The sequence below is a fragment of the Scyliorhinus torazame genome, chromosome 2 (genome assembly GCF_047496885.1).
Source record: "Scyliorhinus torazame isolate Kashiwa2021f chromosome 2, sScyTor2.1, whole genome shotgun sequence".
NCBI classification, from domain to species: Eukaryota; Metazoa; Chordata; class Chondrichthyes; order Carcharhiniformes; family Scyliorhinidae; genus Scyliorhinus; species Scyliorhinus torazame.
Genome location: NC_092708.1, coordinates 365007468 through 365028918, shown reverse-complemented (window position 1 = coordinate 365028918; position 21451 = coordinate 365007468). Strand labels below are relative to the sequence as shown.

Below are 21451 nucleotides of genomic sequence, written 5' to 3'. Positions count from 1 at the left end.
CTACCACCATGTCTGTGCCTGCAGTGACTCCTACTTTAAATTCTTCCATGCTCTCTCCATGTTTTCAAAAGCCATCTAAAAGCTCTCTCCAACTAAATTTTAGTGACAACTTAGGTTCTCTCCCACCACCCACCCCTCCCCCTAGTTGCTTTCCCTCTCCTGTGTACAGGACCGGGAGGTGATTTCCCTCTGAACTGAAGAGTGTGTCCAAAATGCAAGTTACTGATGTTTTGCTGAGGTGACAAGTGGCTGAAGCTTTTTCAAACTAATTAAAATGCTTGCTTTGATACAATTTTCTTTTAACGCCGGAGAGTGTTTAAAGTGACGTTTCAGGTTTTTCAAAAGAATACTATTTCTAAAGGACACAGTGTATGGGTAACGGATCAAGGTGGACTCATTATTTTCCTTGATATTATATTTATTAACGATCTAGAACCGGCTGCGCAGGGCACAATTTCAAAATTTGCACATGATACAAAAAGTGGAAGTATTGTGAATCATGAGGATAAGGTAGAACTTCAAATGGACATGGAATGGACGGACAAGTGGCAGACAAAGTTTAATGCAGAGGTATGAGGTGATTAATTTTGGTAGGAAGAATGGAGAGATAATATAAAGCGTATAGTTCTAAAGGTGCAGAGGGACCCAGATGTATATGTCCATAAATCATTGAAGTTGGCAGGACACGTTGGGAGCGCTGTTAATAAAGCATATGGCATCCTGGACTTAATCAATAAAGGTGTAGAGTACAAAAGCAATGAAGCTATGATAGTCTGTATAAAATCCTGGTTTGGCCTCAGTTAGATTATCGTCCAGTTCTGGGCACCACACTTGAGAAAAGATGGGAAAGCATTAGCGAGGGTGCAGAAAAAACTCACATGAATAGTTCCAGCGAAAAGGAACTTCAGTTACGTGGAAAGGTTGGAGAAATTGGGACTTTCTTTTGTTGGAAATGGTTGAGTGAAGGTTGGATAGAGATGTTCAAAATCAAGAGGAATTTGGACAGGGGAGAGAGGGAGAAATTGTTCCTGTTGGTGGAAGGATCAGTAACAAGGGGACACAGATCTAAGATTCTCAGCAATGAACCACTGACAACAGGAAGAAATCCTTTTTCACAGTCAGTGGTCAGGACCTGCAATGCATGGCCTGAGAAAGTGGTGGAGGCAGGGTCGGTTTAAGCTTTCAAAATGAAATTGGATCATAACCTGAAGAAGACAACTTTATCAGGCTATGGGAAAAGGCAGGGGAGTGGCACAAGGTAAATTGCTCATTCAGTGTGCCAGCACAGGGATAGAATCCCAACAGTGCAGGAGGAGGCCATTCGGCCCATCAAGTCTGCACCCACCCTCTGAAAGAGCACCCTACCTAGGTCCACCTAACCTGCACATCTTTGGACTGTGGGAGGAAACCGGAGCACCCGAAGGAAACCCGCGCAGAGACAGGGAGAAAGTGCAATCTCTACACAGATAGTCACCCGAGGCGGGAATCAAACATGGGTCCCTGGTGCTTGAGGCAGCTGTGTTAACCACTGTGCCACTGTGCCATATGACGGGCCGAATGGCCATCTTCTGTGCTATAACCATTCTATGATTAGAGGTTGGAGGAAATCCAAAGAATTATTTAGAAGCTTCCATGAAGCCTTTACTTCTGATCTGATCCAGCTGCCTGGCTATCGAGCCTATGCAGCACTGCCAGGATGTAAGGTCTCCGTGAACCACCATATCTCATTATTGTTCTTAGGCACATACGCACTTTTGGGTGTTTATCCAAGTTTGGACCTCTCTGTCCCACCTGCTAAACTATACCAGCCATGACTCAGTGGTTGGCACTCACCTGAGTCATATGGTTGTGGGTTCAAGTCTCACTCCAGAAACTTCACAAATCCAGATTAACACTCAGTCCAATATTGTGGGAGTGCCACACTGCTCAAGGTGGCATATTTTGGCTAAGGTGATAAACTGACTCATATCTGCCTTTTCCAAAGGGCATAAATGTTCCAATAGCATGATTTAAAAGATTAGCTGATATTTATCACTCCATGATCATCAATAAAAAAGGTTTATCTGTCATTGTTACATTGCTGCTTATTGGTATTGTAGTGTGTAAGCTGGCTGTCACATTACCTGCATTACTATTGGAGCTACACTTCAAAATTTACTAAATTGGTTGGAAAGCGCCTTGGGATGTCCTGAAGTCATGAACAGGTGCTAAACAAATGAAAGTTTGTTCATACACGTGGTGCCATACTCTTGAGATGGTGACTGTTCGAAAGATTGGGTGACGGCTCCTGTTGTGTGTTAAAGAACAAAAAGAACAAAGAAAAGTACAGCACAGAAACAGGCCCTTCGGCCCTCCAAGCACGTGCCGACCATGCTGCCCGTCTTAACTAAAATCTTCTACACTACCTGGGTCCGTATCCCTCTATTACCATCCTATTCATGTATTTGTCAAGATGCCCTTAAATGGCACTATCGTCCCTGCTTCCACCACCTCCTCCGGCAGCGACTTCCAGGCACCCACTACCCTCTGTAAAAAACTTGCCTCGTACATCTCCTCTAAACCTTGCCCCTCACCCCTTAAACCTATGAGCGTCACTGCTCTCATTGTTGTCATAAATACTTCCTGAAAGCTGACTGCAGCTGCTGGAGCTAAAATGCAAACAAAAAAAAAAGGGACCTCGTGGCAGAGATGGATGGTTAGTTTCTGAATGCAGCAGCAACCTGTTGCAATGACAGTCCTGGCTCAGTTCATAACTCTGCTGCCCCCTGAGTCAGAAGGTCATGGGTTCAAATCCCACGTTGGACTTCAGCACAAAAACCAGGACTGATGCTCTAGTGCGGTACTGAGGGAGTGCTGCAGTGGCACGAGATGCCATCATTCAAATGAGACATTGAACTGTGATCCTGTAAAAGAACCCATGGCACTATTTCAAGCAGTAGGGAAGTGTTCTGGTGTTCTGCCAATATTTATCCCTCAACCAATATCATTAAAACAAATTATCTGGTCATTAACACATTCCTGTTTGTAGGAGCTGGCTGTGCACAAATTAGTCTGTGTTTCCTATATTACAACAGTGAATACACTTCGAAAGTACTTCAAGGGCTGTAAAGCAGATGGCAATGTCCCGAGGTTATGAAAGTCACCATAGAAATGCTGTATTTTTTTTTTAAATTGCATCACATGGGAGGTTGGTATTGAAGTAGAGAAAGATGGGTTCAACCCTTTCAAAGCTTCTGCATGCCAGATGCCCATCACTCAGTAGCACAGTGGTTAGCAATGTTGCTTCACAGCGCCAGGGACCTAGGTTTGATTCCCGGCTTGGGTCACTGTCTGTGCGGAGTCTGCACGTTCTCCCAGTGTCTACGTCGGTTTCCTCCGGGTGCGCCTGTTTCCTCGCACAAGTCCCAAAAGACGTGCCTGCTAGGTAATTTGTACGGCACGGTAGTACTGTTGCTTCACAGCGCCAGGGTCCCAGGTTTGAATCCCGCACTGTCTGTGTGGAGTCTGCACGTTCTCTCTGTGTCTGTGTGGGTTTCCTCCGGGTGCTCCAGTTTCCTCCCACAAGTCCCGAAAGAGGTGCTGTTAGGTAATTTGGACATTCTGAATTCTCCCTCTACGTACCCGGACAGGCGCCAAGTGTGATGACTGGGGGATTTTCACAGTAACTTCATTGCAGAGTTAATGTAAGCCCACTTGTGACACTAATAAAGATTATTATTATTTAAGTGGGAACAGTTCACGAATGGTGAGGTTCTCCTTTTCCTGGGGCTGCTTACTCCCTGTTGTGATAAGAAAACATACAAACTCCCCCGAAAAAAGCAGTGTGTTCAGTGTTAGAGGAGCGAGAGAAGCTGATTTTCAGGGTGAAACAGTATTACCGGTGTGGGAAAATTGAGAGCGGTGTGAGGAAGTGGAGGAAGGACCAACCAGAAAGAGTAACAGATGCAGAGGACTGTCGGAGAAGATTAAGAAGATGGAGAGAAATGTGCCACAGTGATTGTAGCAGCAGTAATGGAAATGTGGGAGGGGGCCGTGTGGGATAGAGCGGTCTGAACTTCGATATGCATCCAAAAATGTGTGCATGTGCATAGGAAGAGATATGGCCGTTCAGGGAGACCTTTCATCCTGCACATGCTCGATAGCCAGGCAGCTGAGACGGATCAGAGGTAAAGGAAACTTCAAAATAATCCTTTGGATTTTCTCAAACCTCTAATCATAGAATGGTAGTGCATACTGGGGCAACAGTGATAGAGTTAGGAGGCTTACCTTTGCTCACCTGGTGACGTCATTACATTTCTGGGGAAGGGTGGCCACATGTCTGCTCACCCCGGCCAGGTCCACCAACCCAGATACCTTCCTGAGGGAAGGACCTACCACCAGCCTGTGAAAGTTAGGCATAGCCTTCCCCACATGTAGCAAAAGTCACATCTGTGGCAGGATACTCTCTTCAACCCTCAAAAAAAAGTGGCAACAAGGCTGGGGAGTTGAAATGTCCACGAAAAGAAACAAACCAGAGCTCTGAAACTGAAAAGCAAATTTCCTCTTTTTTGCTCCCCCCGCAACCAAAATGCGTCCTCCGCATTTAGAGAGCCGAGTGCCAGTGTGTGTGGAGGGGGGCCGGGGGCTTCTGTAAGTTAACCCATCGCTCGGGATGTTTGATGGGCTCTCGGCACAGGCAGCTGGGTGGAGCAGCCAACTCCAGCCACACAGTAATATCGGTGAGAGTTATCCTGACCCTCGGTGAGCAGACACCTTGACGCCGGGCAGATGTGTTTGTATTTCTTGAGGGGAGGGGGATTAGTTGAGCAGTCCGCGGGAAAGGGAGGAACATCTTTACAGAACAACATCTTTATCCAGTCTCGGTGTTAATTCATACTCATTGAGAACTGGGGTATTTCAAAGTGCGTTATCTTTCTCTCTCTGTGTGCAACATGTCAATGTATCATTTTGTGTCTTTGGTTGGACGGTGAGATTAAAATCATTACGACAGCTGCGGTTTGCACCCCCCATCCCCACTAATGCCTGCTCACCGCTCCTGCAGCAACAGGGCTGCCTCTGCCTGTGTCGCACTGCCACCTCGCTCCAACCTACCGCAGTGCAGACACAGACACACACAGCCTGCAATCTCGCCTCTCTGAAACAGCACTTGCTAACTAACGGCGGGAGCGGAGCGTTAACCCCCCAGCTGCCCTGAAAGGCTTTTTCTCTGCTTAAAGAGAATTAACCCCCACCCCAATCTCACCCTTTGGCTGCATTTTCCACCGGGCCACACTTTGATCATTCCCTCACCTCCAGCAGACACAATCCTTAATCGAGACCCCCGGCTTTGCGCCCCCCCCCCCTCCTTGTCTATTATCTGGAGAGAAACAGCTCTCGGGAATCTTCACCCCCGGAGAACAGCAGCTCACTCCCCCAGTCCCTCGGCGCATCTTCAGGCGTTCGCCGCCAAGCCATAAATGGAAAGTTGCTGCAAACTGTGTGTGTGTGAGGGTGAATTCTGAAATGCGCACTGACCGTGCAGATCCGAGGACTTAAATCCTCCCCTCCCCGCTTGAATGGAATTTAAAACATCTCAATAGACACTTTTAAAGGAGCCAACACGCGAGAGAGATAAAAAAAAACAAGGATCCCCTCTCCATAAATCCCTGCCGAATGGTCGTCTGGCATCGAATTATTTGCAAACACGACTCCTTGTCACCGCGCCAGGCGATCAGGGTATTATTCCTGGAGGAAATGTTCGATATTTTTTTTTGTCTTTCCCACCATTTCGGGCCGCATAGAACGGGCAAGTCTTATTGTATATATATATATATATTAACAAAAGAAAGAAGGACCCGCTTAAGATGGTTCATTTGATCGCAAAGTAAATTGTTTGGAAGGTTTGCGAGTGACACTTCCGTCCCTCAGGTTGGAATCGGTCGAAGCCCGGACGCCCTCTGTTGAATAATGATCAGCGATTGATAAAGGGGGGAATCGATCGTCGAATTGATCAGTTTTCTCCCCCCCCCCCCCCCCCACCTTATAAAGGCCAGCGCCCCTCTAATACTTTCGTTTGCTGTCAGTTCCGAGATTGTTGCTGACTGCTGAGGAAACCTTGCCTCGCTGTTAATTTTTTTCAGTTATATATATACATGTACAAACTTAACAGTAACCCCCCGCCCCCCACAATTTTTCTCCAGTCCCATCAGCAATTTGACTGCTCAAGGTCGGGGGGGGGGGGGGGGGGGGGAGGGGGTTACCGCCCCTCCTCCTGCCTCAGGAAATTTGGGGTGGGGTGGTGGAGGTGAAGTAAAAATTGTTCATGGAACAACTCCACAGTTTGTCACACACACACACACACAGAAAGGAGCGGACAGCGACGTGCTGAGGAGCTCCAGCGTCCAGTCCACTGCCAGCTGTGGGGGGGGGGGGGGGGGGGAAGCTTTTGTTGCTGGAGCGGAGAACCCTTCTTCAAATGGAGGGAGGGAGGGAGGAAAGAGAGAGAGGGGAGGGTCTCTGAGAAAGAGAAATCGCTGTCAGCCGAATTCATTACTGTAAACATCTCCCAGGGGTTTTGAGAGGGGAAGGGAAGACTTACATTTGCAATAAACAGTCTGATCAGACGCATCATTACTGGCATATCAGTGTGCGCACCCAGGAATTCAGGCTGGGGCGCGGGAAGAGTGATAAAGTGGTCGAGGCTCTCGTCTTTTTAATCACTGGGTGCCTAACGTACACATCCTCTCCTCCCCAGAAGAGGAACCGCGGCAGAGGCGGCAGCACTCGAGGGGCTCCGGTGCTCTGAGGGAGCGAGAAGAGAGACAGACAGAGAGGTGGGGGGAGTGAACGCATGGCCGGAATGGTGAAGCAGAGCCCTCCGCTGGGTTAAGCAGAGAGACGCTTGTTCAGTGATGACAGAAGCCGAGTGGAGAACAAGTCAGCCTCCCCCCAAACTACTGGGACCGTGCCACACTGGCTCAGAATCCAGAGCTAACCACCAGACCAGGAAAATCGTGAAGAGGACGAAAGGCAGAAAATGACCGAGGCACAGGATCGGACAGCAATGTGAAGGTAGTTAAAATTCTGTTTCTTACAGCAAACCGTTAGGATCTTATATTGCAACATGATTTTTTAAAAAATTATCTGGTGCTAACATCCATCACTGATAATAATCTCAATCGCCACTGCTTAAATCTTAGCCAGTCTCAGGGTTGATGTGTTTTTTTCTCTCTCTCTTCAACTAGCTTTTTAATACTCTCATTTTTATTAACTGGAATGAAGTAAGCTGAAGGCAGTTAATGGTATACTGACAGCCCATAGATTTCTCCAGCAGAGGCAGCTCTAGGTTTGAAAAATGCAGCTCCCAGAGTATGTGAATCCAAATGAAATGTTCATTTCTTTCTTCTGTGTGTTTTCTTTAATGGAATAGGATTCTAGATGTACAAGGCGAGCTGCGATGAAACCCCTTTCTGACTTGGAGCAGCAGCGTGTGAAGAAGGGACTCCAGATTTAATAAACCCACCGAATGCTGCTTGGGCTGCCTGCGTGCGTTGATATGTGCAATTCCAAATTGCCAATCTCCAGCGAAAGCAGAATGTGATGTGCTTTAGTCCTTGCCAAGTGTCCTCGCCTGGATGGAAGAATTTTCAGAGCACGGCTCTGGTTAACAAATCGCTGCTTCCACTATTAAGTCATTTTTTAAAAAGCCACACACTAGGATTATTCTCACCAGGCACATGTACTGTCCCCTCTCCCACTGTTTGGACGAAGCAGATTCCGGCTTTCCATTCACAGGAGCTGCCTCTGGCATTGTGGATTTTTTAACCGCCTGTTGTTTTACAATTAGAATTCCTTAATTGTTAAGAGTGATGGGAATGTCACGGACCAGAGTCTGTTTCATGGACTGGATTACTTTATTGCAGTTATGGATTATGTTTCTATTGGGACTGTGTGCGCCAGTAACTGAGGCGGATTTTTGTCCTTCGGAGTGTCGATGTGATCAGAAATTTGTTTACTGTAATGACCGTGGCTTGACATCAGTGCCTGCTGGGATACCAGAGGGCGCCGCTATTCTCTACCTCCAAAACAACGCTATCAACAATGCTGGATTTCCTCTTGACTTGCGAAATGTGCTCTCTGTTCAGACTGTATACTTGTACGGCAATGAGCTGGATGAGTTCCCTGTAAACCTACCAAAAAACATGAAGGAACTCCACTTGCAGGAGAATAATATCCAGACTGTCTCCAGGGAAGCTATTGGCCAGTTGCAGAAACTCGAAAAGCTACATCTGGATGACAATTCCATCTCCACTGTTGGCATTGAAGATGGCGCTTTCCGAGAAGCTACCAACCTCAAGCTGCTGTTCTTATCCAGGAACCATCTCAGCAGTGTGCCCATTGGGTTACCACTCGGGCTGGAGGAGCTACGGCTGGACGAGAACCGGATCTCTACTGTGTCGGAGTTGGCCTTCCGGAACCTGACCAATCTCCAGCGCTTGGTGTTGGACGGGAACCTACTGACTGATGGAGGGATTGCCGAGGGAGCGCTGGAGCAGCTGATGAAGTTAACCGAGTTCTCGCTGGTGCGGAATTCTCTCACCGTGCCCCCGCCGAACATTCCAGGTGGCAACTTGGTGAAGCTCAATTTGCAGGAGAATCAGATCAATCAGATTCCAGTCACTGCCTTCACTCAGCTGAAACGGCTCGAAAAGCTGGATCTTTCTGGCAACCAGCTCCGCATGCTGCTGAAAGGAGTGTTCGATGGCATGACCAGCTTGAAGCAGATTCTTCTGAGGAATAATCCGTGGTATTGCGACTGTAACATAAAATGGGTGACAAAATGGCTGCAGTCACTTTCGTTTTCCATAAACGTGCGTGGGCTGATGTGTCAGGGGCCTGATAAAGTCAGAGGAATGGCGATAAGGGATCTGAATATAAATCTGGTATCCTGCCCAATTACCACTCCTGCTCCTCACGGCACACCCATCCCCCCTGCCCCCTTGCCATCTGCCACGGTGACTGTCATCGCCAGCACTTTTGATCCTGCGACCAACACCTCCATTCTCCCCTTCGCACCGGGGCCGACCACTCTGGTGCCTACAGGGGACAAAGAATTCACGGACCCTTTGCCAGTTGGCCAACTGCGACTCAGTGTTCAGTTCGTGAATGACAGCTGCATTCAAATCAGTTGGCTGGCCATCTTTGCAGTGACCAAGTACAGGATCACGTGGGTGAAACTAGGTCACAGTTTAGTCGGTGGCATTATGAACGAGAGGATAGTTAGTGGAGACACAGAGCAGCTGAGCTTGCTGAATCTGGAACCCAAATCGACCTACAGGATTTGCATGGTGCTGCTGGATGCCTCGAATAGCTTTCGCCCCGAGGATGATACAGTTTGCTCAGAAGCCACCACTAAGCCGTCGTCTTTTAATACGAACATGGCCTCGAGTCCCGAGCAGGCGACCCAGCAGGACCTGAGCTCCCCTTTACTGCTGGCAGGCCTGATAGGGGGAGCAGTGATTCTCGTACTGGTGGCCCTGCTCAGCATTTTCTGCTGGCACATGCACAAAAAGGGGAAATACAATTCACATTCATGGAAGTACAATCGGGGACGAAGGAAAGACGATTACTGTGAAGCTGGCACTAAAAAGGACAACTCAATCCTTGAAATAACTGAGTCCAGTTTTCACATAGTCTCATTAAATAATGAACAAATGCTTAAGGAGGATTTTAGACTGCAGTCAGTATACCCTCCAAATGGAGCGATTAACTTTACGGACTGCCACACCAGAAGCAACAGCAGATACTGTACGAATCGGGCTCCAGATTTGGAACAATGTCATTCATGACCAAGCAGTATACAGACTCTGCAGTTATAGGACTTTCTAGAATATATTTGTGAAATATTGTCCAGACAGATTGCGTCTGCCTACTGTGTAATTTATACAGTGTAAAAAAAAAATTGCTATCTTTTCTATTACAAAAAAATAAGTAGCAACAATTTTGTAATGCAGTCAAGTGGTTTAAAAAAGAGATTAAGTAAGCTGTATAGTTGCTGCTGTACAATCAAGGCCTATGTTCATAAAGGATTTTTTTTTTTAAACGTTTGACAGCATTTAATGACGTAGTTTCACAGTTGGGGTTTAAAACATCCTCTGAACAGTTCCACTGGCACCTAATTTAGAAACCAACAAAGACTTGACAGTTAATCTGATCTTCCAAGGCCGTCCTTCCGTAATGCTTGCTCACCTTCCTGTCTTGAATTTGCTGTCCCATTTTTATCTTGCTCCTCGTGCCCATAACGAGCTGTGAGCCTATTAAGTGCAAACAAACGGCCTCGGAGGACACTCCAGCCGAGCCCAACATTGGCCTTTTTTCCAGCAGTGGGTCACTACATAGCAATCAGACGTGGTAACTTTTGATACTTTCTTTCTTTCCCACACATAACCCCCCCGCCACCCCCCCCCCCCCCCCCCCCCCCCACTGCCTCCAAAACCCCAATCTGTAGCCCAGGACATTGCAAACAGTTTTAACATCCAAATATTCAGCTAGCACCAACAAACTCAGCTCGAACTGGAAGTTGAATCCGGGACCCTATGTTCTCCATTACTGGAAACCACATCACACATCTTTTTCATGACCCTTTTCAGGAGCTTAATTTGATCCTTCAGTCGGCTGTTCAGAACTTTCATTTTATTGTATGTACAATATAATTTAATATGCTTCTAGCAGAACCTCTTTAAAACACTACTTAAACTCCAACCTTCCCTTTTATTCAATGCTATGATTAGATTTCCCCCAACAATAAGATCAATTAAGTTTTCTAGAATTTGAACTGCAATAGTCAATATTTAATATATTTGAAGAGCGTGGTGGTTTCATAGTAATGAGGTCAGAATCCATGTGGAATTTACTGCAGTGACATTTTGTGCACATTGTCGATTAAGAGAAAACAAATAAGGTTTATTCTCAAACAAGGTGGTAATTAATTCAAAGGGTACATACTTCTCATTGTTGATTTGTTAAACCTTTGCAGATCTTTCTTTGAGACTGAGAAGTTTTCAGGAACACTTTAATAAATAAGATTAACAGCACTTTGGCCCAGAGCGAAGCAAACCATGGTAACAGTGAAGCATTAGGATGGCAACTCGCTGACCAATTCGGAGCCGATGAAACTAATTGTATAATAAGATCACATCAGCATTCCATAGGGTGCCCATAGATAATATTTACACTTGCATCTCCTCCATTCAAATGGAAGCCATTTGTTACAATTCACACTTGCCGCACAAATGAATGGGCCACAATTGGGGCATTGAATAATTATTATCATCAGATATTCAATTGATTGTTGGGACAATTGCTTAAGTGCTCAGCTACATCACAGTTTGACAAAAATGGCATTGTGTCTTAGTTTAGCGTGCAGACGATGGGCGGGATACCCTGTTCCGCCGGCCGCGCACCTACATCCATATGTTTCCCGGTGGCGTGGCGTGGCCACAATGACAAATCCCATTGGCAGGTGGCGGGAATGGAGAATCCCGCTGACGATGAGGGCACGCTGCCAAGGAACACATGGCTGGCGGATTGCAGAATCCCACTCGATATTCTTCACACAAACATATTGCTGTCGTTCTCAACAAATCTTACTCAGATAATTCAGCTTGGCTAGTTTGTGGCTGATACCTTTACATTCTAAACTTGAGGTGTTTCTTTATTTTTCCCTTTGTCCCTGTCTATCTCCCTGTGCCTTCCATGCCACGAGCAAGATGACCTGTTTCCTTACCCCCACCGGACTTCTACCGACGCTGTTGGCAGCCTGAGGGTAGGGTGTAAACTCCACCATGGCATGACCAAGATCAGGAACTCGCCATGCATAAGCACAATCTCAGCCATGTACAATTCCATGGTGTCACCACCAGAGCTCCCAACACCTCGGACTGTGTGCCACAGTTTCCTGTTTAATTGACACGAATGACAGCTTGTTAACTGAAGAAATGTGACTCCATTTTAATATTAAGAACACTGCATTAACAGTATTGTGTACAATGTATGAATGATAACAATATTCTGTAGAGTACTGAAAGATAAAATATTTGCACAGTACTTAATTCCTGGACATTCTGATGTTAATGAAAGCTAAAGAATTAGCGGTTCACTTAAGTTTCTGAAGATCATATGTTTAATTGGTTCAATTTGATTAATCCACACAAACATTGACCCCATTGAGATGTTCATTCTCTGTATCTTTCATTTGGCAGCAACAGTTTTGAAGTTGAGCCAGTTTTGTGAATGAGCAATACTGGTAAATAGGCATTACATCGAAGGTGAACAGAACAATAACAAACATCTAGATTCATTTTTTTAAAAAAAATGCCTACAGCAAAGAATGCATTAAAATGTATTAAAATCAACAACTACTTTTGTAATACACATGTCAGAACATGTTTGTGCAAATGACAGTGGCATTTTAGTTTAACATTTTTTCTTTTTGTTCCAAATTTTCCATAGTGCAAGGAACCAAAGTTCATTATCTTGCGCCCTTTTGGTGTATCATGTATGTGCCTTGAATTTAAATCATAATGTTAAGTTCTTTAAACCTCCTGATTTTCCCCACCCCCAGCCTTTTATTTTGCAGAGAATGTATGAATACATTAAAGAAACAAAGCTTTTGTGAAACAATAAACAGCTATGAAAATTGAATATTTCAACAACAAAATAAATCATGTGAATCATTTTAATTTCAGGTAAAGATAATCCTGTGACCTTTATATTTGTGCAGTCTTGCAGTTGTTCTCCTTGGTTCTGAGTTGTTACGGAAGTCGTGACTTAGCGACCGCTTTTTACCATTTTAAAGTACTTCTAGAAAAAAAAGACTAAAACGTTTGTGTTTTTTTTAATGAGAACTCGTACAGTTTTGTAGTAATTTAAACAAATACAGTGACCAAGCAATTTGTCTGTGAAAATAAACCTTTGTGGACCAGCCTGGTTATTTATTCCCCTTTTAAAATAAAAATCACTTGAGCATTTATTAAATTGGAGTGTTACCGTATACAGTGCAGCACATTCCTTCAGATCTAACATGTAAGGACCTGTTACCATAATTGACAACCAGTTAATCCTTATTTTCTAACAGACCAATGCACTGCTAGCTTTTTATTTTTTTACGTAGCTGCTTCAAAGCCAATGTTGTAATAAAAATAAATCCTTTTAAAATATTTTTTCTACTGCAAAAGTGAATTGAAAAAGAACACATTTTTTTTTACAATGGGTGAAAGAAACACACATATCTGAACACAGAGGGAGTTAAAGGGAGCAAGGTCACTTGTGCTCAGCATTACTATTTAGCCTTATCTAGAGCAGAAAATCTCACGTTGAAAGTTCAACAGTGCGTTTTATGTTTTGTATATATTTTTGTCTTGTCAAGGTGGGAGAAAGAAATCTCATGCTTTATATATAAAATGGCTACTTGATGTAACTTATAATAATGCACAGATATAATTGTTATACTGACAGGTTGCAGATTCCAGAGATACTCTGTACCTCACTTGCATATTCCTTACTTTAAACAAATTCTCTGTATTTCTAAAACAGTGTTTGAAGGATGTCCATAACCAAAATACAAAATAAAGTATGGTCACAACATATACAGTGCTGGCATTAGAAACAGCTTTATGTTATTTGGAATGAGCGGGAGCTGCTGAGTGGGTCAGGCTCGCAAATCTTTGCTTGCATCCTAATCAGAAACTAGTAATTTAATTGCCACTAGAAATCGCGTGTGAAGTGGAGCAGCAAATCTTACTGTGCAATAATTATAGGGCTACTTGGGAATTGCGGATACTGCTATGCCAGGGGTGACTTGCCCGATAAAAGGGCAGAGATTTAGTACAAGACCAGTCCGATAAAGAGCTTCAGTTTGCATCTTCACCTGCAAAAGCAAAGGTTCCCCCTGGTGTTTGTGTCTTGTCCAAAGACAGAAGACTGAATTGTTATCTGTGCCCAACTGCCAACGATCATGTATTTTTATATTCTGTCTGCACAATTCGATGACCTAAGATCACAGTTGTTTCACTCATTCCCTGCAATGCTGACCCTGGGTTTTGACCTTGCATTTGCCTAGGACTTCAGAGTGCTTTTGACATCTGCCAGTCCCTGGAAGATCCCTGGTCATTCCCAGCACTGGGAGCAGGAAGAGATTTGACCAGACCAACCCAAGAGCTCAAGCATCTCCATCAAGCACACATTACTGTTCCACCCCCTCCCTCCCCCACCCCCACCAAACCTGTTGAGGAGTGCAAGCACAAAATAAATTTCCTTCCCCAGCCTAGGCCCCTTTCTTTCCCCCAGTAGGACAACCTTACAGGAGTCAGCACACCTCATTGCTCTTGGTTAACTGGCCTCTTAGGAGGAGAAACAGGAGTCCTAGGGCATAACCCTTGACCCCTGCTCTTCACCCATGGAAGAGCTGACCTTATGAAACATGTGCAGAGGTGCCATCCTTACAAGACTGAAACAAATTGTACTTTTCTCGTATGTTCCCCCGAAACACCCAAGGAAATATCTTGTTAACAGCTACTTTGCTTCAACCACTATTGAATGATAATGCAATATGATAGAGGACATCACTGAAAAATTGGGCTACAATGCAAAATGATACTGAGCTTCACAGAACATTGGGTTCTTCTGGATGGAATATTACAAAGGGATTCAACCTCCATATATCAAGCAAAAGCACCGAAGACACATTTAAGCTCAGACAGGAACATCCTTTGTAACACAGAACACAATGGATCTTTTTAGTTGACATTTGATTCCCAGGAAGTTTTCAGTGCATCGAAATTGTGGAAATGTACAAATAAATACAAATATCTAAATTCTAATTGAAGCCATATTATTTTTTCCCTCTTATTTATAACTTAAGAAAAGGCCCACACACTTTCATTCCCTTTGTATTCCTCACAGCAGCTCTAATATAGTCTGGAATTCTCCGATTGTTGGGATTCTCTTTTCCCTCTTTACCCTCACTAGTGGGTTCCCCAGCGGCGTGGGGTAGTTTCAAGGTGAAATCCCATTTTGAAGACGTGGGAAGATAGAATCCCGCTGCCAGTGACCGGCGCACTGCCGGGAAATACCCAGCTGGGGGACCGGAGCACCCAGCCCATAATTTCCACATCCCAGACCCACCACGGGTGCTTAATTTAATAGGAGGTGAAATTCTCCGCCTCGAGACGCCGCAAACCACCATCGAGCGGAGAATCGGACGTCCGGCCAATATCGAAGTCTGCGCCCAGCACCAAATCGAACACCGTGGGGTGGATTCTCCGATTTTGAGGCTAGTCCCTACGCCGGCAGGGGAATGGTGGCGTTTTATGACCGAAAATTTGGCTTAAACGGCCACCGATCCTCAGTTTAGCTGGGGGCTTGTCGTCGAGCAGCGTAGAGTACCCAGCTCTAGCGGGTACCCTCCGGAAACCCTCAGACCCCAGCTGACCCATCAATGGGATGGGCATGGCCAAGCTCAATTTGTGACCCAACAGGTGGCGCCACTCTTCAGTTCGCTCATCAGAAGCTCCGCCCCACTGCAGGGGAAGCAGGAGAATAGCAGAGCTCACCCCAAACAAAGGACACATGCACCGTGGCCTTTGGAAACGTCCGTGGAACACTGCCCCTCTCAAGACAGCAGCCTCACCAGTGACATTATCACCTAGCCCACTCTGCAGGACCACCAGCTTTCTCCAGTCCTGCCTTCCCACTGCGTCACTGCTCCCATCCATCCTGCACTCAAGCAGGTTGTCACAACCTGTGTGTCACAGCCAGGACCCACATCACACTGCAGTTAAGCTCCCAGCAGATGCGCCTTCCCTCATTCACCCCCATCTGTAGGCCCTCCCCACACACAAGCCTCTAAGCATGGGGCTGGTGGTGGTACAATGTGACCCTCTCCACTGCACAACCAGGTACCACCATGCTCCGGGATAACAGCCAGCCCAGTATGGAGACCCACAGTAGAACCCACTGGGGAGACAGAACAGGGGCCGCAGAGCCTATTACTGACACGGGTTGTGGCACCCACCAGTACTCCTACCCCTATTGACGGGGCGGGTGGTCAGGATAGAGGCTCCCCAGTGCCACTCACTGCTGGGGACAGGAGTGCAGTGTGGAAGGCAACATATCGGGTGGGCACGGCTAAGAGTTGGGGTTGGGATTGGGGGATCATGTGGAAGGTGTTGCTGAAGTGCAACTGTTGAATCTGGATGTGCAAGGGAATACGAATCTTGCTAACATGTCTCCTTTATCGCCCCCTGCAGACGATGAATCTTGGACTTCAGCCAGGAATGCTTGCTATCTCCCTGGCCGTTGCGGATGCATGGAGGCTAGAGGCACGGGCTCTGCTCGCAGTGGACTCTGCACAAAGGGAGCCTGCCCCAAAAGGCGGTGAGGCTGGAGAGACGGCCGTCCAACAGGCCGAGGAGAAAGTACGAAGGAGGCACAGCATTAGGCCATGTTTATAGCGTCGCCGCATGTCTTTCAAGGACCTGCCAGACTGCCTGTGCCACCAAGGGCTCCAGCTGACCAGGGAGACCATGCACTACCAGTGTCAGATGATGGCGCACCTGGCACCAGGGGGGTTTGGAGAAGGACATCCGCTCCTGGTGGCCATAAAGGTGACGGTCACCCTGATATTTTATGCCTCTTTCCAGGGGCCGAGCGGGGACCTGTCTGGGATCCCAGACATCCATGCAAAGGTGCATCAGTGATATAACGAATGCTCTATACACCCGGGCAGTGGACAATATAAAATTCAATCTGGACCAAGCCCACCAGGATGTCCGGGCAGCAAGATTTTCCACCATTGCTGCATACCCCTGGTCTCGGGGGTGATGGATGGGACACATGTCCCCGTATAAGAGCCAGCTCATCAGGAGATGCCCTTCATCAATAGGAAGGCCTTCCATTCCCTGCATGTGAAGCTGGTGGTCACACACCACAGTCCAAAGTTGTGCAGACTAGGTAGCTTGGCCATGCTAAATTCCCCCTTAAGATGGGGTTGCAACAATAGGGCGGGGGATTGGGCCTGGCTCGGGTGGACTTTAGAAGGGTTGGTGCCGAATCGATGTGCCGAATGGCTTCCTTTGCACTGCAGGGATTCTATTCTATTATTTTTTGAAAATAAATTGAGAGCACCCAATTATTTTTTTCCAATAAAGGGGCAACTTAGCATGGCCCGTCCACCTGCCCTGTACATCTTTGGGTTGTGGGGGTGAGACCCACGCAGACAAGGGCAGAATGTGCAAACGCTACACGGACAGTGACCCAGGGCCAGGATCGAACATTGGTCCTCAGTGGCATGAGGCTGCAGTGCTAACGAATGCGCCACCGTGCCTCTCTCCTCTTCTCTTTTCTCCTCACATTCAGGAAGTGGAAGCCCTTCCTATTGATGAAGGGCAGTTGTGACCATGAGCTGGACATCATGTACGTCTGTGCCCGATACCTGGGCAGCATGCATGACGCCTAAATCCTGGCACACTAGTCAGTTCCCGGCACCTTCAATGCGCTCCCTCGGGTGAGGGGTTGGCTCTTCGGCGATAAGGGTTACCTAATGATGTCTTGGCTAATGTCCCCTGGAGAGATGCCCCAGACCAACATGGAGGACCGCTATTCCATGATGTCCATGGAACAACCAGGAGCATCACTGAGAGGTGCATTGGCGTCCTAAAGATGTGCTTCCGGGGGCGCTGAATGTAGCCCTAGGAGGGTCTTAAAAATCGTGGTGACCTTCTATGTTTTGCATAACATTGCGCAGCAGAGTGAGGATATGTTGGAGGGGGAGAAGAGGGCTGCTGCACATGGGAAATCCTCATCACCTACACATTTGACAACTAAAACGCATGGCCACCTGCAGCTCTGCCACCCTGTCCCACCCCTTCATACTTCTTCCCCCCCCCCCCATAAACCAACCCCTTCCAAGTGGCGCCCTCTTCCCCATAGCCATTCATATCCTCCCCTGTCCCTCCTCCCTTCACTCCATCCCACCACCCCAACTCCCCCTCCACCCTCCTAATATCCTACTGGCATCACTACAGGGCGTGAACACGGGGTTGGCAGTCTCAGGGGGTCTTGTCCACAGGATGGAGGATGATGACAACTCGCTGTGAGATGATCTCTGGTGCTCCTCATCGTTTCACAAAGTCTGACTCCTGCCTTTAGGATCACATTCCACTGCCTGCCCGGGTGTTCCCTGCATGTGTGCGGGCCATTCCACCTCACAGGCCCTTTTGGGTGGGGTGTGGTGGGTGAGGGGTTGGGGGGGGGGTGCGGTAATGGAAATGGTGAACTGGGTCACTCACTGCGTAAGCTGTGCTACAAGGTGGCATCCCACTCAGGGGGTGGCACGGTGGAATATTGATTAGCACTGATGCGTGGGTTTACTCCGAGTGCTCCGGTTTCCTCCCACAGTCCAAAGATGTAAAGGTTAAATGGATTGACCAGGCTAAATTGCCCCTTATTGTCCAAAAGGTTAAGTGGGGTGACAGGGTTAGGGGGATAGGGTGTGGGCATGGGCCAATATAGGGTGCTCTTTCAGTGGGTCCGTGCAGACTTGATGGGCTGAATGGCCTCCTCTGCACTGTAGGGAGTCTATGATTCTGGTCCCGTTCACTGTCGCCTCTGAGGGTGACTCCAGGTGGAACGTCCCCAATTGTCCTGGGGGCCCTGCCTCATGCCAACCTCCAACACCCGCACGCCCCACACCACCAACCTCCCACACCGACCCCCACCCGGCACACCCTCTACACCCAGCCCAGCCCATCACTCACAGCCTTTAGACAGAGGATTGAGGCAGGACGGAATGTTGGTGAAAAGGTGCTTAGTGGGGACTATGTACATTATTGTGCCCTGACCCCATCTCTAACCTATGTGTTGCGCCCATGCCACTTATTTGGTGTCTAACTTCCTTATTTTATATGGCCTACTGCTCCTTCGAGGTGTGACCCCAGACAGCACATCAGATATGGATGCGGCGCACTGCGTATCGCGTCCTCTGACCTGAGGTGCCTTTGTCGCAGTCCTCTGGAGGGCCTGGACCTGCATGGACCTGACCAACCTTTGCGTGAGACAGGTGACAAGGTGCCACCTGCTCTGCCTGCTGCCCATGAGATGCGCCAGTGCCAGGTGGGGGGGGGGGGGGTGGCATTCAGAAGTGTTGAAGTATTCCAACACCATCCCTGTGGGAGGCATCACTCCTTCCTCACTCAGGGTGCTTGATGGCCTCCGGGCTACACCACGGGACGGAGGTGAAGCCGGAGTGAGCTCTGGAGGCTCCACCATCACCTGTCACTGCCAGTCCCGGAGACACCCTCATCTCAACCAGGGTCATGATGCCCTCTATCATGGAGAAACAGACAATGGGCCATGTCATTCAGCGAGTAAGTCATATCTCGCTGTGCCTGGCCCAGTCAGCACCCGGCAAATATTCCAGACATGACCCTTTGTGACTGGGTCAAGCATTGGAGCACTGTAGCAATGTCCATGTGGGCCTGGTACATTCTGCCTGTGACTGGGCTCCCCTGTCCTGAGCCTCAGCCATGAACAGCACAGTGTGCCCCAAGCCTTGGATGTCTTGACCCATGGTTGTGATTGTTTACTCGAGGCTTCCACCGCGGACACCACCCGTTCAGTGCCTGCCTGGGTGCCACGCATTGTCGGCACCATCTCCTGCACCTGAAGGAGGTATGACTCCTCCAACTGCGCCTTCTGGTGCTGGAAAGTTGCTGTCATCCCTCCGGTAGACCTGGCTCTGCGTCTGCATCTCCACCAGTGATGGGATCATTCTTTCCAGAAGCGCAATACCTGTCCGGACTGCAGCTGTTTCCTGGGATTGGGCAGCCCTCCGACCGCCCGCTCCCTTGCGAGTTCCTAACTCTACCTGACGTGCTGCAGCATGTGTGACATGTACATCAGAAGGTGACCCTGGAGCCTCTTCACTAAAATTCTCTCCCGAGGTGATAGTATCTGCGTTGGTGGAGGGTGCAAGTGAATGCAGTGCAGAGAAGTTGCCGTTGTCCCTGCACTGGTCCTCCAGGGTGTGCTGGCGTTGCGGCTGGGGGTGAGGTGTTGCTCTCTTTGGTTGTTTCTAAATATGGCGGTCAATATGGTCGCCTTCCTTAATTCTAATTACGTTTGCTTTAGAGTCGCCAGGTATCTTTCGATACCGCCACAAGGTTCAAACTCGAATACTGATCACAGAGCCGGTTCACCAGTTAGTTAGTTCAAAGTCAATACTATTTATTTACACACACAGTTAAATATACACATGCACAAAATACTACAGACTAAACTATCACTACTGCTAAAGCCTATACTTAACTTCAGGCACCCACACAGTCAGAGGAACAATGGCCGTTGTTCGGTTTCTGAGGCTGTTGGGTTCGAAGTGATACAGGAGAACAGCTAAGGTCTGGTAGCGAGCGTTGACCTTGAACTTACTTGCTTCTGGTGTAGCTGGAGGAAGGGTCTCTCCACTGTGAGAGCCAATTCCAAGAGAGCGATTCTCTCTTGGGGCCTTCTTCTTATACTCGAAGGGGGCTTTGCGTGCTTTTGGGCGGGCCTTGAACTTGGCCCCAATCAATTGGGCCATTTCTTGATCATTCACATTGATCCTGACCAATAAAGGGGTGGGTGCCCTGATAGCTGGGCCTGTCCTAGGTGGTCGTTGGCCTGCTTTGTTTTCTGCTTTAGGTTTGGGGAACTGGCGCCGCGAGGTCTAGGGCCAGATGGTTACTTCAGTATCTTCCTTTGTTCGCGGAGATGGGCCATCCATATGCTAATGGGCCTACAGTTTGAGTCTCGTCTGGGAGCTGTTTCTCCAATATGCAGACAGGCTCTGTGCCTGCTTGCTTTCTTAACATTGTCCATTTTTCCCTGCAATCTTTGCAAATGTCCATTCTGTATTCTGGAAGTGGCCATCCCAGATGGCTACAGAGCTACCCCAGGGCAGGCTGGCTTTATCTGATGATCCTGCAAGACAAAAGACAAGACACATGGTGAGATCTTGGGAGGAGTGGTCTGGGGGAGAGGGGCGACTCACTTGCTATAGGGACCTAATTTTGCATTGGGACTCACATGGCGATCTCCGCCTCAGAGATAGGCCTCTCCTGCACCTCTCCGGATAATGCCATTGCCCTCTGTTCAGCGGAGGTGAGAGCCTGGAGGTCGGAATTCCCCCTCCGGTCTTCTCCCACTCCCTTTTGTTATGGGCCGTCCTTTCCTAGGGATGCAAACAGGACACGGTGAGACGCATGGATGCGGATTACACAGTAGGCCTGTAGCTGGTGGCATGTGTGTGCGAGGCACCTTGCCAAAGAAGCCAATACAGGTGTGGGTTTAGTGTAGGGTGGGATGTGAGGGAGATGCAGGCAGATGGGTTTTGATTGGCCTGTAGGGGGTGGGGTTGATGTGAGCAGTGTGGGACAGG

At 47.8% G+C, this 21451-nt stretch overlaps 1 protein-coding gene and 1 long non-coding RNA gene across 5 annotated transcripts in view; one reads left to right on the top strand and one right to left on the bottom strand.

The window, feature by feature from the left end:
- The window catches only part of LOC140404382 (leucine-rich repeat transmembrane protein FLRT2), a 66194-nt gene extending 52562 nt beyond the window's left edge, over positions 1-13632 (top strand). For all 4 annotated transcript variants that reach the window (XM_072492831.1, XM_072492840.1, XM_072492859.1 and 1 more), the window contains 2 exons: positions 6734-7050; positions 7409-13632. In XM_072492831.1, the coding sequence (XP_072348932.1) occupies positions 7848-9827 (1980 nt within the window). In that variant the 5' untranslated portion in view covers positions 6734-7050; positions 7409-7847 and the 3' untranslated portion in view covers positions 9828-13632. The remainder of the gene's footprint in view (positions 1-6733; positions 7051-7408) is intronic.
- Positions 1-21451, bottom strand: part of LOC140407917 (uncharacterized) — a 194353-nt gene that overhangs the window by 70603 nt on the left and 102299 nt on the right. The gene's annotated exons all lie outside the window — the stretch shown is intronic.